The sequence below is a fragment of the Pseudophryne corroboree genome, chromosome 1, assembly GCF_028390025.1.
Source record: "Pseudophryne corroboree isolate aPseCor3 chromosome 1, aPseCor3.hap2, whole genome shotgun sequence".
In the NCBI taxonomy this organism is placed as follows: domain Eukaryota; kingdom Metazoa; phylum Chordata; class Amphibia; order Anura; family Myobatrachidae; genus Pseudophryne; species Pseudophryne corroboree.
In genome coordinates, this window is record NC_086444.1 from 277,869,567 (window position 1) to 277,884,446 (window position 14,880).

Genomic DNA, 14,880 nt, shown 5'->3' on the forward strand with positions numbered 1-14,880 from the left:
GGTTTTTTTTTCCCATTTTTGGGCGGCAGCTTTGCTAAGATTAGCAGCTCCGTAGCCTAGTAATCGCAATTGCATTTATGTAGAATGCTGAATTAGGCCCAATGTGTATGGTGTGTTTGTGTACAATAATTGGGTAAATTAATTACATACAATAACTAACCCTACTGGTGGTCCAGGATGACTGTTCATAATGATCAACTCTGGGATTCTGCCGAATAAACACCATGCTCCTAATTTGAAATTGATCGTTTGTATTCCCCCATGTTTTCCTAGGAGCTGAGAGTCATTCCTTGCACACATCGGTTTCACAAGCGGTGCGTGGATCCCTGGCTTCTCCAGAACCATACGTGTCCTCACTGTAGGCACAATATTATAGGTGAGTGGAACGCGTGATAATAGCGAACGTCTCTGGTGCGCAACAATGTTACAAAAAATCGTATAGCTTTTAAAGAAATAGTGACCACCAAGTGAGCAAACATTTCTAAAGCGACCTAATTAGAAATTTGTGTAGTAAGTAAGGTAGCATTTAGTGATTTGTGCTCACATGCCTTTCATTAAACTTATATTGAGCTCAGACTGTGTAAAAGACGGGTATGGGACTCATGGTCGACAGTGTCTAGGTCAACATCTATTGGTCGACACGGTCATTAAGTTGACATGAATAAGGTCGACATGAGTTTTTCATGTTTTTTTGGTGTCGTTTTCTTCATAAAGTGACCAGGAACCCTCACTGTGCTCGGCACAGGTTACCGTTCCCAATCGTAGTCCACATGGATTGTAAAGTATGAAAAAGTTTAAAAAAAGAAAAAAAATGGTCTCATGTCGACCTATGGGTGTCAACCTAAGTAGTGTCAACCCAGAGTCCGGATTAAAAGACCACATACAGTAGTAAGATGCTAGAACTGTAAAGTTACCGTGCATACGGCCTTGATCAGTACTTTGTATTACATTTAATTAATATTCTCTCCCTGCAGAGCAAAAGAAAGGGGGTCATGGTGCCATGTGTATGGAGAGTGCAAGCAGCCATGTCCGACATCAACAGCAACAAAGAGTCATCCTCCCAGTCCATTACCCTGGGCGGGTACAACGGACTGGACCCATTGCAGCATATCCAACTCGCACCAGCATGGGACCGCATGGTAATCCCATCACAGTTCTCACTGTGGAGCGGCCCGTGGAGCCAGAGTTATATCCAGCTCGGACCCCTGCTTTTCTAACAGGATACCGGCCTGTATCTCTAGATCAGCCTTCTTCTGGCCATCATTGTGACCTGGAGCATTCACCTTATCCAGCCCCACAAGCTGGTCATGGCTTCCGACGTTCCAAGTACAGCGGGAGAGGCTTTAATACTGCCACTTGTTACTCTCAATATGAAACTATGTACCAGCACTACTACTTCCAAGGTCTAAGCTACCCACACCACCAGGAAACCACAGGTGGCAGTCAGACCTCCAGAGGAGTGGAGAAGGGCCTGAACAATCCCTTTCAGTCGGGTTCTAATTTGCTATATCAGCCTGCACCTGCCATGATGCACATGGCTCCACCTTCAGCTGGTGGGAGCTGCTTCCTTCACAGCCAGCACCAACATCGCTCAGTATGCAGTGGCTACTTAGCAGATGTTCCCTGCAGTGACAGTAGTTCCAGTTCCAGCACTAGCTCTGCGCAGGGCCATGCATCATCTAACGACTCCATGCTGGACTGCACTGAGGCTAGCAACCAGGGAGTATATGGCAGCTGCTCCACCTTTCGAAGCTCTCTTAGTAGTGACTTTGACCCATATGTATATAGGAGTTGCAGCCCTGCCAGGACTGGAGTAGGGGATGCCACAGGTTGTGGGGGGGAGGCTGGAAGAGGAAAGGCGGACTGTAGACCTCACCATCCCTTTCCAAATTCTTCGTCCCGGGATCGCCTGTCCAACTGCAGCCTAGAGATGAATTACAGCAGCAATTCGTCCCTGGAGCGCCGAGGGGCAGCTATGGCCACTGGGTTAGTTCCAGATGCCTCTGGCTCCATCTCACAAGGGGGTTGTAGAAACTGGCGGGGGCCTGAACAGGGGTGCCCCTGTTGCTTTCAGAGGCCCAATGGGGATTCCAGTCCAGAATGCACAAACATGTACATGGGTCCAGAGCCCCTGCAAGCAACTGCTGCACCCTGCAGTGGAGGCTTATACAGTGTTACCTCCAGCAATTCACACCGGACAGACCCAGGGACTGTACTAGGCCATTCTGCCCGGCCCTGCTGCCTCTTTGAGGAGAATCATGGAAGTTGCTATGCTGAGGACTATGCAGTCAGCATTCAGTATGCCCTGGCAGAGGCGGCAGCAGCAGCAGCTGCTGCTGCAGTAGCTGGATGCGAGGCTGGTCAACCAATACCCATCATTCCCGAGGATCAAGGCTGCGAGGCTGGCCTAGACTGTGTGGGGCATGTCTCCTGGGAGATGGAAGGTGATGAAGAAGAGGAGGAGGTACTGTACTGCCAAGAAGGACCTTGCTGTATGTTAGTAGAGGAGACACGTGCCTTATGTCGAAACACAGCGGCAGAGGGAGACGGAAATCTGTCAGGTAACAACATAAATTATATGTTAAATATTTTAGCACAATATACCAGATCCAAAGGAAAGGCATAAAAATCGTGAATTGAAAACCAATATTCTGCATGCATCCGTTTGTGTCTCCAGTGTTTCCTCTAATATAACAAAATGCTTCCAGAAGTCAGAACCATATCACAACGTTGGTTTCATAGCTCTAAATATGGAAGCATATAGATATCAGAAAGTGTTAAGTATGAACATTATCCCTTGTTAATCAATGTTTTCTCGCTGTAAAATGAGGTTTGTTCTAATGTAAATTGCCTAGTGGCTATTATGACAGCAGAGATTGCACAAATATCATCTTCGTATTGATTCATCTATTTCCCGTCTCACTAGATCTGACATGAACCTGCATGTATGAACCTGTAGTCTTGTAGATTATAGTTTAATTTCCATAGTCTTTTATGGGCATAATTTATGCTCCCAAAGCCTTCCCATATGCATCAAACAGATCTGTTCATATTTTGCTCTATTGATTATTTCAACTACAATTTATCTGCATTATCTACAGTATGTTACAAAGTGACTTTAAAAATGTATACAATTATTGCAAATGGAAAAAAAATCGAGATATCTTCACTATACTGAATATATGCATGTGTATGTATATACTGCATATGTGTATTTTTTATATATATATATATATATATATATATACATACATACATACATACATACATACATACATACATACATACATACAGTTAAGTGGTTTATACAGCAACAACAAAGTTTTCACCCAACCGGATTTTTCATATCCAAACGATAATGTTGGTTCTGGGACTATCTAAATGGTAATTAGATGTTCCTTAACCACTTAACTGACATTTTTTCCTTCTAAACTGGTAATAGCTTTGTTTTTAAAATTGTAATTTATTTAATATAGTTTCAAGTATTTTTTTAAATATTATATTATGCACATCTGCAAAACAGATCTCCTCGTCAAAAACGGGGGAACACAGTGGGGTGGAGCAGTTGCTTGTGATTTGACCATGCCAGTTAAGTGATTCATGTAAGTCATACGGCTCTATATGACCAGGTTATGGTCACCAGGACTGCTGCATGCTCACCAGATGGTCTTTAGTATATTATCCAAGTCATGCAACTCTACAGAATCTGATTAGTCACCAGGACTCCTGTATTGATGAGAAACTGTCCATTAGTAAAGTTCAGTTATTTGAATCAGGTGCTTCTAAAGGCATATAGTTTGCTGATGGTAATCTCAATCCTCTCTGTGCAGTCAGGTTTCCAAGTGAAAGTGACATTTACTTGGGCTCCTGATTGCACAGAGGGGATAGAGATTACCATCAGCCACCAGGAAAACTATATGCCTTTAGAAGCACCCAATTCAAATAACTGAACTTTACTAATGGGCAATTTCTAATCAATACAGGAGTGGATTGGGGAAACAGTATAACCAGGGAAATAAATGACAGGATCTGTGCCACGATAAATTGTGATTGCTGAGGTATGGGGGCCTTTAGTGTTAAACCTAAGGCAAGCTTGCTGATTTGAAGCTCACCTGCACACAGGCTTTTAAAGGTAAGGCTGTGTACACATCAGAACATTGTGCATACGATGCAACATCATCTGCGATGGGGTCCCAACATCGGCAAGTGCATACACACTTGCCGATGTCTGCTGCGATGGTGGGGAGGAGCGCCCCGGGGCCAGCATGGCCCTCATAAGCAATATCGCTGCAGGTCCGACGTGAGATGCAGGATACGACCCACAGGAGCGCACATCGCATGCAATATCGTGTGTACAATTTACATGATATCGTATGCGATCATATAATATCAGCCGTATCGCATGCGATATCGCATAATGTGTATACAGTCCAAGACCTCCACTAAACATCTCTGATATAAAACACCTAGGAAAGCACCTGACACAAGTTTGATTAAATGAGCTAACATTGTGGTGTGCATGGGAAGATGTGATCACACAAAGTCCAAGCTGTATTTTCTATACCAGTGGTTCCCAAAGACACCCAACAGTTCACGTTTTTCTAGGTCGCCCATAGGAGCACAGGTATATTCATTATAAAGATCTACAGGTGAAGCTAGTTATTCACTTGTGATTCTGTCAGGCGACCCGGAAACGTGAACTGTTGTGTGTCTTTGAGGACAGAGTTTGGGAACCACTGATCTAAAGCTTATAAATATAGGGAATGTTAGTTTCAATTGTTGCAATGTTTTGTTAAGCTGCCCAAGCGCGGCAACGTCTTCCCCATCTGGTCAGTCCTACTCTATCACTCATATTCATGCTCAGGGGTCTATTTACTAAGCCTTGGAGAGAGATAAAGTGGACGGAGGTAAAGTACCAGCCAACCAGCTCCTCACTGTCATTTTTCAAACATAGGGGGTAATTCCAAGTTGATCGCAGCAGGATTTTTTTTAGCAGTTGGGCAAAACCATGTGCACTGCACGGGAGGCAGATATAACATGTGCAGAGAGAGTTAGATTTGGTGGGTTATATTGTTTCTGTGCAGGGTAAATCATACTTGCCTACCGGACCCTCTCCATGAGGGAGAAAATTGCTCTGTTCCTGGACTTTCCTGGTAATGTATGATTGCCATCACCTGTGGTGAGCTAGTTAATTGATAAGAAAGGTGTTTCACCACAGGTGATGGCAATCATACATTACCAGGAAAGTCCAGGAACAGAGCAATTTTCTCCCTCATGGAGAGGGTCCGGTAGGCAAGTATGGGGTAAATACTGGCTGCTTTATTTTTACACTGCAATTTAGATTGCAGATTGAACACACCACACCCAAATCTAACTCTCCCTGCACATGTTATATCTGCCCCCCTGCAGTGCACATGGTTTTGCCCAACTGCTAAAAAAAAATCCTGCTGTGATCAACTCAGAATTACCCCCATAGCCTGTGACATTGCAATGAGGATCTGATTGGCTGGTACTTTATCTCTCTCAACTTTATCAGACCCTCCAACATGACCCGCCCCACTAGGTACAAAATGCTCTGTTTCTGGACTTCCCTCTTAATTTATAATTTTCATCACCTGTGTTGAACTAGTTAAATGATGTTTCTTCACAGGTGATGGCAATAATAAATTAAGAGGGAAGTCCAGAAACAGAGCATTTTGTACCTAGTGGGGCGGGTCATGTTGGAGGGTATGCTTTATCTCTTTCCAAGGCTTAGTACATACCGCCCTTACTGGTTTGAAGCTCACCTGCACAGTGATTGACTTCAAGTTTTTGAGTATTCTGTTTAGTGTGTGTTTGATTTGGTGTCCTTTGGGATAAGCTAATATAGTTAAGAGAGCAATCATTCATTAGGATGTTTTTATCCATATTTAAATGAAATGCTTTGCACACATTGTATAATTTCTGAACTTTAGTCTGATATTAACCAAGCAAACACTATGGTTAGCTTTAAGCTGTAACTATTATAATTGCATTACTTAAACAATGCCCAGCAATCATGTAATAGTGGCATATAGATTTTGGGAATTTGTACCCATATATCCAAGACCTCAGAATGTGTGAGAGATTATACTGTTTTATTTACTTTTAACTACAGTAAATGAAGTTTGTAATCTCAAAATGTGTAAGGTTATGCTGTATAGTATAGCATGGTGTATAACACGTGTAAGAAGTTTTCACACCTTATTTATATCCCTATTGTATATCCTATACAGGCCTGGACTGCCACCCAACAGACAAAGACTAAGCACTGTGGATACAAACCTCTAAGACTACAATGAAACTTGTGGAATCTTGTTTGAATTTAATAAAAGAAGACAAAATCACACTTTTTTTAATTTTATTTTTGGGTTTTTTTTTTAATGGTTTTTAACAAAAGTTGGACATAAAACTCCCAGTGATTTGGAATTCACCACACATTACAACCACTTTTACCTGCTTTGTTCCCTGGACTCAACAATTGGAGAATCTGTGTTATTTGTTTAGGGTTTTTTTTTTTTTTTTTTCATTTATTTTATAAATATATATAAATTTATATATATATAAATATATATTATTTTTGGTTGCTGTTTTAGAAAAAATTTTCCTTGTGAGTGTGTACATGCACAAGAACTGTCTTTTCCTGATGAAAAAGAGATATATATATATTTTTTCAGTAAAATAAACAAGAAAATATTAATATTATTTTTATCTGTTGGCTGTGAAGCCAGGAAAAAAAAACTAAAAAAGAGTGATCAGGGGTTAACTTTGTTTTTGTCTGCCTCTTTAAATGACAAACTATTTTGTATTTAAGTTGAGCCTTTGCTAAACAATGTTCTTATTTGTATCCTGTATAGCTGCAGTTTATATTTATGGTGAATTCATGATAATGATCATAAGCTAAAACCACTTTTATGTTACAGTAATATTTTTATACATGAATATATTTGTGCAATGCAAATATATGTGTTAAATTTGTATTTCATGTCATATTTTTAGAAAAGATGTATATTAATAGTTTATACTCACAGGCAGAATCCGTAAAAGAAAATGACCTAGATTAAAGTGTCCCCTTTACATTCTTCATGAGGGCTGGATCGCCAATGGATTATCCAGTCCCTGGTACTAGTGGGCGTGACCGCATCCCGCCATCTACCTTTTGCAAAAGCTGAGAGTGCTGGGTAATGCCTCACTGGCAGGGCTAGGGCACCCATTTATTGTGATTGCTCCCGTTTTTATGAAATTGTAGCCTTGTCCATTCACGTGATGTCTTTGCGATGTCACTACTTTCTGGTGAATTGATAGGTTACATTATCATAAATACTGGTTTGACACACACAATATCTGACCTCACTCTGTATAGGTAAATGGGTAAGATTAGACTGAACCAAATATTGATATTTTTATTTTCATTATTTAGGATTCCTCTTTAGGGCCTGTGAGTGCAATATCACTAAGGGATAGGGATCTCCAGGCCTATGACTTGATTATCACAAGTGTCAATACCTGATGTCTTAAGTAGAAATTATTTAAAATACTGTGGCAAATTTAAAATTGGACATAAAGACTCTGATAATAGCATTTTTCTGTGCTAAAGATAATTCTGTAGTCCTCCAGGTGAAGCTAAACATCAAGTCCTTAACAAAGATAAGTTGTCCCATTTACTACTCACTGGGGTGGCAGCCTATAAATAAACCAGTCATTGAGCTATAGGACACTAAGCATTGGTCCACAATTCGTTTTTTGGCCATGTCCCACATAATTCCATAAAGTCATCCCCAGTGCCACTGAGTATTCAGAATCCAATCTGTCCCCCTAGGTGACCCAACACACCTGTCAGTGGCAGTAGTGCCCAATTTCAGAACCACTGCACTAAAGGAACTTCTGCTCCACTTGCTCCTTGTGTATTGATGTAGGAGCACAAAATGGCTGTCATTACTGTGTGTAAGATTGTCCGCTAAATGTGGAGGAATAGCAATAAAACCTAAACACTTGCATCTTAATGCCCAGTCTAGCCGGGAGTTGGTTGCTAGATGGACAGTTACAAGGTCGATAGGGTGAAAATGTCGACATACGGCTGACACTTTTTTTTTTTCTCTCATATTTTTACAACTTTTGGTGCATTTACTATCTATGTCACAAACTTACCTGTAGTATCCCTGTGGCAAGTGGAGCGAGCCACTGAGCCCCAAGCGACCCTGCGAGGGGACACGAACCAAGCAAAGCAAGCCTGTGAGGGGAAATATGTTTAAAAACACAAAATAACATTAACCAAAATTTACTTTTTTGTGTCTACCTTTTCATGTCGACCTTTTGACCCTGTCGACTTTTTGACTAGATCTTTTGACCCTGTCGACCTTTATAATGTCTATCTTCTCTATCACACCCGGCTAGGCACTTACTGATCCATTTCAATGACATTAAAAATTGTAGGTTAAATTGATGGTACGCGTATCTCATTGGGTGGCAGATTGGGTACAGCCATAATAGTTATAAGTTAGATTGCTGAGAGGCAAGATATAATTAGGACAAAAGAGGTTTGCTCCGTTGGGCTGTTTACAATCAAAGAGAATTAAAAGTAAAAAGTACATCTGTCAGCAACTTCTAGAAGTTTATAATGTAATGGAGTGCGAGACGGCCAGAGCGCTGGGATTCCGGACGAACTTGTAAATTTTTTTAAAGCACCAAACATTTACAATCTCCAGGACTCTTGGCCCTAAGTTACTTTCGCCTGTAGCGTTTCTAAATTTGCCAAACTTTCCTTTTGAATTTCAATTATAATTTATTATTAAGAACTTGTTCCCTTCCCTAAATCTGCATACACACCTAAACAATTAATGGCCCGATTGCCTGACACCGTGTGAATGGGCTGACAATTGGATGGGTGTGTATGAGGGAGCGTAAGCCAATAAATGGCTTAAAACGCTGCTGCAAGGGTCGGGATTGAGATCTTGCATCTTATGTGCCATTTAATATTTCTCCCGGTCCCACAGAGGAGCCGCTTATGTCACTGCTGCTGCTACCACTGCCTCTCAGGGGGTGACACTAGGTGCACACTGCTTGGCTGATCTGGAGCGTGAAACCCAATCAGCCGAGTGATCGTAAAAGTGTGTACCCAGCTTGAATGACATCACACCACAGCCTCTGCATGTACAGTAAGTGACCTCACACCACAGCCTCTGCATGTACAGTAAGTGACATCACACCACAGCCTCTGCATGTACAGTAAGTGACATCGCACCACAACCTCTGCATGTACAGTAAGTGACATCGCACCACAGCCTCTGCATGTACAGTAAGTGACATCGCACCACAACCTCTGCATGTACAGTAAGTGACATCGCACCACAGCCTCTGCATGTACAGTAAGTGACATCGCACCACAGCCTCTGCATGTACAGTAAGTGACATCGCACCACAGCCTCTGCATGTACAGTAAGTGACATCGCACCACAACCTCTGCATGTACAGTAAGTGACATCGCACCACAGCCTCTGCATGTACAGTAAGTGACATCGCACCACAGCCTCTGCATGTACAGTAAGTGACATCGCACCACAACCTCTGCATGTACAGTAAGTGACCGCACCACAGCCTCTGCATGTACAGCAAGTGACATCGCACCACAGCCTCTGCATGTACAGTAAGTGACATCACACCACAGCCTCTGCATGTACAGTAAGTGACATCACACCACAGCCTCTGCATGTACAGTAAGTGACATCACACCACAGCCTCTGCATGTACAGTAAGTGACTTCACACCACAGCCTCTGCATGTACAGCAAGTGACTTCACACCACAGCCTCTGCATGTACAGTAAGTGACATCACACCACAGCCTCTGCATGTACAGTAAGTGACATCACACCACAGCCTCTGCATGTACAGTAAGTGACATCACACCACAGCCTCTGCATGTACAGTAAGTGACATCACACCACAGCCTCTGCATGTACAGCAAGTGACTTCACACCACAGCCTCTGCATGTACAGCAAGTGACTTCACACCACAGCCTCTGCATGTACAGCAAGTGACATCACACCACAGCCTCTGCATGTACAGCAAGTGACATCACACCACAGCCTCTGCATGTACCGAGTTGTAGATTCTAGCATTTAAACTGGGACAGAATGTTTAGTTTTGGTAGATGCTCTGAATTTAATATGAAGAATAACTTGCCCTGATGTGCATAGACCATTAAAATAGCAATATACCATCATTGGCTTCTTATATCATATATAATTATATATATATATATATGTGTGGTTCTCATATTGAGGACTGTTGTGGTGGCTTGTATTCATTAGGTCTGTGCTGCACATGACATGACTGCTTTCAGATTATACATACTGAAAATTTACTTTTTCAATTTTTTTATTAAAATATTAATTTTGGAGAATAAGAGTAAACTGTAAATCAAATCAAATTCCTATTCACAAGAGGCTACATTGCATCTTTTGATATTTATATACAACAAGATATAGATGTTTAACTTTTACTTTTAACAGTCCATTCCAGTTGATGAAAAGTGTAATCAATTAGACAGGCAAATTAAAGGTTGTTAAAAATGAAGAGACGCACTTGAGCCCTGTATCTTATTGGTGTCTTGTGACTATTGGGCTCAGCACAGAAAGTGTGTGCATCCGCTGCACCTAGGTAATGGGTCACTCTAATACATGAGCCAGTTTATGCTGCCTGTAGTCCCGAACACCCAGGAATCGGACTTCCCATTTACTGGCTTTTCCATTATTTCATTGTTCATCTGGATGGAATATTACAAGTACTGGTATACAGGCAGGATTGCTGCAGTATTTACCTGCAACCAAGTATTCATATGGGAGCTATGTTATAATAATAATAATAATAATGAATTCTTATACCGATCAATGTTGCACTTGCAGTTTACTAGGAAGGCAGATGGTGTCAGTATGGAGCTGTTGTTGTCTAGTTAAAGAGGCAGAAAAATTTCAAAAGTTAACTCGTCGTTAATACTACTGTAGGTAGACAGCTGGTTTAGGGGAAACGGGTCTGTAATAAGCTCAGGGTAACACCTGCCTTAGGTAAAGATATGTGACCATTAGGGGAATTTTCAAGCTAATTTTGGATTGGGTACTTATTTGCTCTGATGTGTGCCAAGTGTCCCAGAAAATGTAAAACCACAGTACTGAATGCAGGATGATTTCTCATAATACTACTTTCTGTTATTAATTCTGTAAAGGTGACGGTGCTTCTGGAGACCAGCATTGCTGCCTTACTGGTCTCGTTTGCACTGAAAGAGGTAATGCTGCTAACCTATCTACTTTATTTCATGTGGGACAAGGCACCATATGCGTGTTGGAATATGTGTTGCATACCTCCCAACATTCCCAATTTGGAGATCAGGACATTTTAGGCCTAAAACCAGGCCCCTAAATTGCTAGCCCCTGCTTCTAACTTGCAGAAAATCGATCCTTTTTATAAATTGGGACAGTCCCACTAACTAAAAAAAGAATGACTGCAGTAATGCATTTGGTATGGGATCCCAGCAGTCAGCATACCGACGCTTTGATCCTGACCACCAGAATGCCGGCAGCGGGGCGAGTGCTAGTGTTGTGGACACCCATTGAGTGGGAATAGCGCCTGTTAGCCAGGATTCCGGCTGTTGGCATTGTCAGAGGTTGGGATTCTGGCATCGGTATCCTGACCACCGGGATCCTGACTGCCGGCAATGTAACTATCCCGTAGTCATATATTGTCTAACTTGTGTTACTATTATTTTTGGTATGTGTAGAGACATTGACATTCACTACAGTTAGGCCTCCACAATTTATAACTTATTAAAGAACTCCTAATAACTAATCAGAAAGCACCACTCTGAAAAATGACATCATACTCCTGCCCCCACCGCAAGTGCCTTGTGTACAATATGGGGCTATTCTGATTAGTTTATTCTATTTCCTTTCAAAAACAGCCTTTAGTTCTCTGGTTAGTCCCATATAATATAAAACATATAAATATATAATGTATGTCTCTTCAGCTGTCACTGAGTTTATGCCCTTAATAATATAAATTTAAAAACAATAATGTATTCTAATACACTAAGATTAATCTTTTTTCATGAATTGTTTTTTTTTTTTTTTTTTTTAAACAGTAACATTTTGGTCTAGAGAGCAATGGATCCATTTTCTAAGTACAGGCTTTTAAAATTGTTTCATGTCATTTTTGTCTTGCCTTTTGGTACTGCAGCTTTAACAGAAATTGAGTAGCACTTAAAAGAATATTATGCTAGTAAGAGGAAACAGATTTCGGGATAAATCTTTTGAGTCATAACATTGTATTGTTTTCCAATCAAAGTTTTGAACTTTTTTTTCTATTTTTAAAACTTTTTGTAAAAAGCTGGAAAGAAAACAGTGTGTATGTTATATGTGTATAAACTGTATATGTGTGCCATTTTTCATTGATGGAAATGTTCTCAGAATATTTATTTACTAATATATTTATCTTAAGACCAGTCTTATGTTGAGTGTTATCGGGGTAATCAATGAATATTTCTAACAAAAAAAAAAATCTTTTTTTTTTTTTTTTTTTGTAACTGTCCAGAAAATGCACATGGATGTAAAGTTTTTTTTTTTTGACCAAAATATGATTAAGAAAAAGAAATTGCATAATTTTAGTACTATACAGTTTTGTAACAAAGTGTACAATTGTCAAAAATACAATTTTACCAAGAAAGTTTCTAAATTGTCTTTTTTAGATATATAGCTATACATATAAATCGTAATTAAAAAAAATTGTACTACTGTTGTCCGTGTTACAAATGAAGTTGCACAATCTTGTATACAAAGAATCGTACAGTGCAAGAAGTCATGTTATGGTCATATTTGCTCGTTTGTTCAAACTATTGTTTTATGTCTATACAAAATCTCTTAAAGGAAGGTCTGAGATACCTTTCCCAAGGTGTTACTTGGTCTTCTGACATTTTAACATATTGAACAGAATTTTAGAAGGTGCTGCTTTCAACTAAGTGGTAATCAATCCATGTCTGTAAAGAAAGGGAAATTTAAATTGTTATAAACAGATTGAGTTTAAAGTGCAGCTGTTGGTTACACAAAACAGTGGCAGTCATTTTGTAAGTTGAACCAAGATTCCTGAGAATGCTGCCTAGCCATTTACTGGGTACTGTTGCCTCATGAATATTCATCCATAACTGGTTACTAGAAATATGATAGGCCACAGTCTCCTGAATATTCAGCCTCCGCTGGTTACTATGATAATGATAGGCCACAGTCTCATGAATATTCAGCCTCAACTGATTCCTAGGTTAATGATAGGCTACAGTCTCATGAATATTCAAGGTCACAGCTGGTTATTAAGGAAATGATAGGCCCCAGCCTTATGAGCAGCGATCTAGTGCTTTGGTACTCAACCTCTGTCCTTAAGTACCCCCAACAGTTCATGTTTTCCAGGTCACCTAGTTGGTGCACAGGTGTATTCATTACTCACTGACACATTTTAAAAGACCCACAGGTGGGGCAAATTATTTCACTTGTTGCAATCCTGTGAGGAGACCTGGAAAACATGAACTATTGAGAGTACTTGAGGACCGCGATTGAGAACCACTGATCTAGTGTAAAAAATGGCTGCTTTAACAGTGTGTTGATGAGCAGAACACTTTCACATTTCATTCAGGAGTGTTCTCCCCAGGGCCTTTTTCATTGGCAGACCATCTGCCATTTCTCTTACGTCCTAGGGGATACTGGGAATCCATTTAGTACCATGGGGTATAGATGGGTCCTCTAGGAGCCATGGGAACTTTAAGAAATTGATAGTGTGCGCTGGCTCCTCCCTCTATGCCGCTCCTACCTGCGAGTGTACAATCACGCAGCACGCCCCTACCCCTAACAGAGCCAGAAGAAAGAAGAGTGGGAAGTACTAAGCCAGCATCTCGGTTAGTGGGTCGCTAGCCATTATGGCAGCATGAGAGTACAGAGACGCATGGCTTCTAAACGGGACGGACTGCATCTCCCGCTGTGTAAGGACACAGACGCTGAACAGTGGACACAGTACCCAGACTGGCAACAAAGCCATAAAAGGAGTATGTCTCCATTTTATGCACTTAGACACATACAGCCAGTATAAAAAAAAGAACAGTAAGACCGCGTTCCATTAAAGGGGCGGGGCTTCCCTATGAGCGTATCCAGCAGCTCACCAGTGTCATTTTCCCTCTGCAGCTGACACAGACACTGTCGCGCACCTCCTCTGGAGAGACTTCGGATTACCTCAGCGGTACTAGGGGTCATAGCAGGGGGGAGCGATTTATTAGTGTACTGAGTCCCTAATCTAGGTACTTGGTCTGCGACCCAGCTAAGCTTGGCATTAGCGTTAAGGGCGCTGTGTGCTGTTCCATACTCCCTCTGTATCTCACTGGAAGGACTCTTTGTGGGTTAATTGTGCATTTAACCTTTTTCTGTGTGTGTGTGTGTGTGTGTGTGTGTGTGTGTGTGTGCTGTCACTATACAGTATGTCAGGCAAAGCGTGTTTCATGTAAGGCACAGTGTCCTCTTCTTCGGGGGATCACTAGTGTGTACTCAATGTAGTGTCCCTTCCCAGGCTAGTGGGGCAGAACCAGCATGGCTAGACTCCATTAGGGGAATGATTTCCACAATATATACGAAGTTATCTCAGACGGAGAAAGAGAAGCAATACTTAAGACATTCTGACTGAGTTTATGAAAAGAGACTCCGTACCCAAACCAGCGTCTCAGTCCACTGCCATTTGTCTGCAAAAACGCCCTTTGGCCCATATCCTGCATTCTGACTCGGATGATGAGGGGTCAGAAATGGAGGAGGATGAGGTCGACTCAGAGGTGGGGGAGGGTACT

The 14,880-nt window shown here is 41.3% G+C and overlaps 1 protein-coding gene across 1 annotated transcript in view; it reads left to right on the forward strand.

Moving 5' to 3' along the window:
- Window positions 1–12,555, forward strand: part of ZNRF3 (zinc and ring finger 3) — a 242,798-nt gene extending 230,243 nt beyond the window's left edge. The window contains exons 7-9 of the mRNA XM_063964298.1: window positions 274–376; window positions 975–2,561; window positions 6,255–12,555. Of these exons, the coding sequence (XP_063820368.1) occupies window positions 274–376; window positions 975–2,561; window positions 6,255–6,286 (1,722 nt within the window). The 3' untranslated portion in view covers window positions 6,287–12,555. The remainder of the gene's footprint in view (window positions 1–273; window positions 377–974; window positions 2,562–6,254) is intronic.
- The last annotated feature ends 2,325 nt before the right edge of the window (window positions 12,556–14,880 follow it).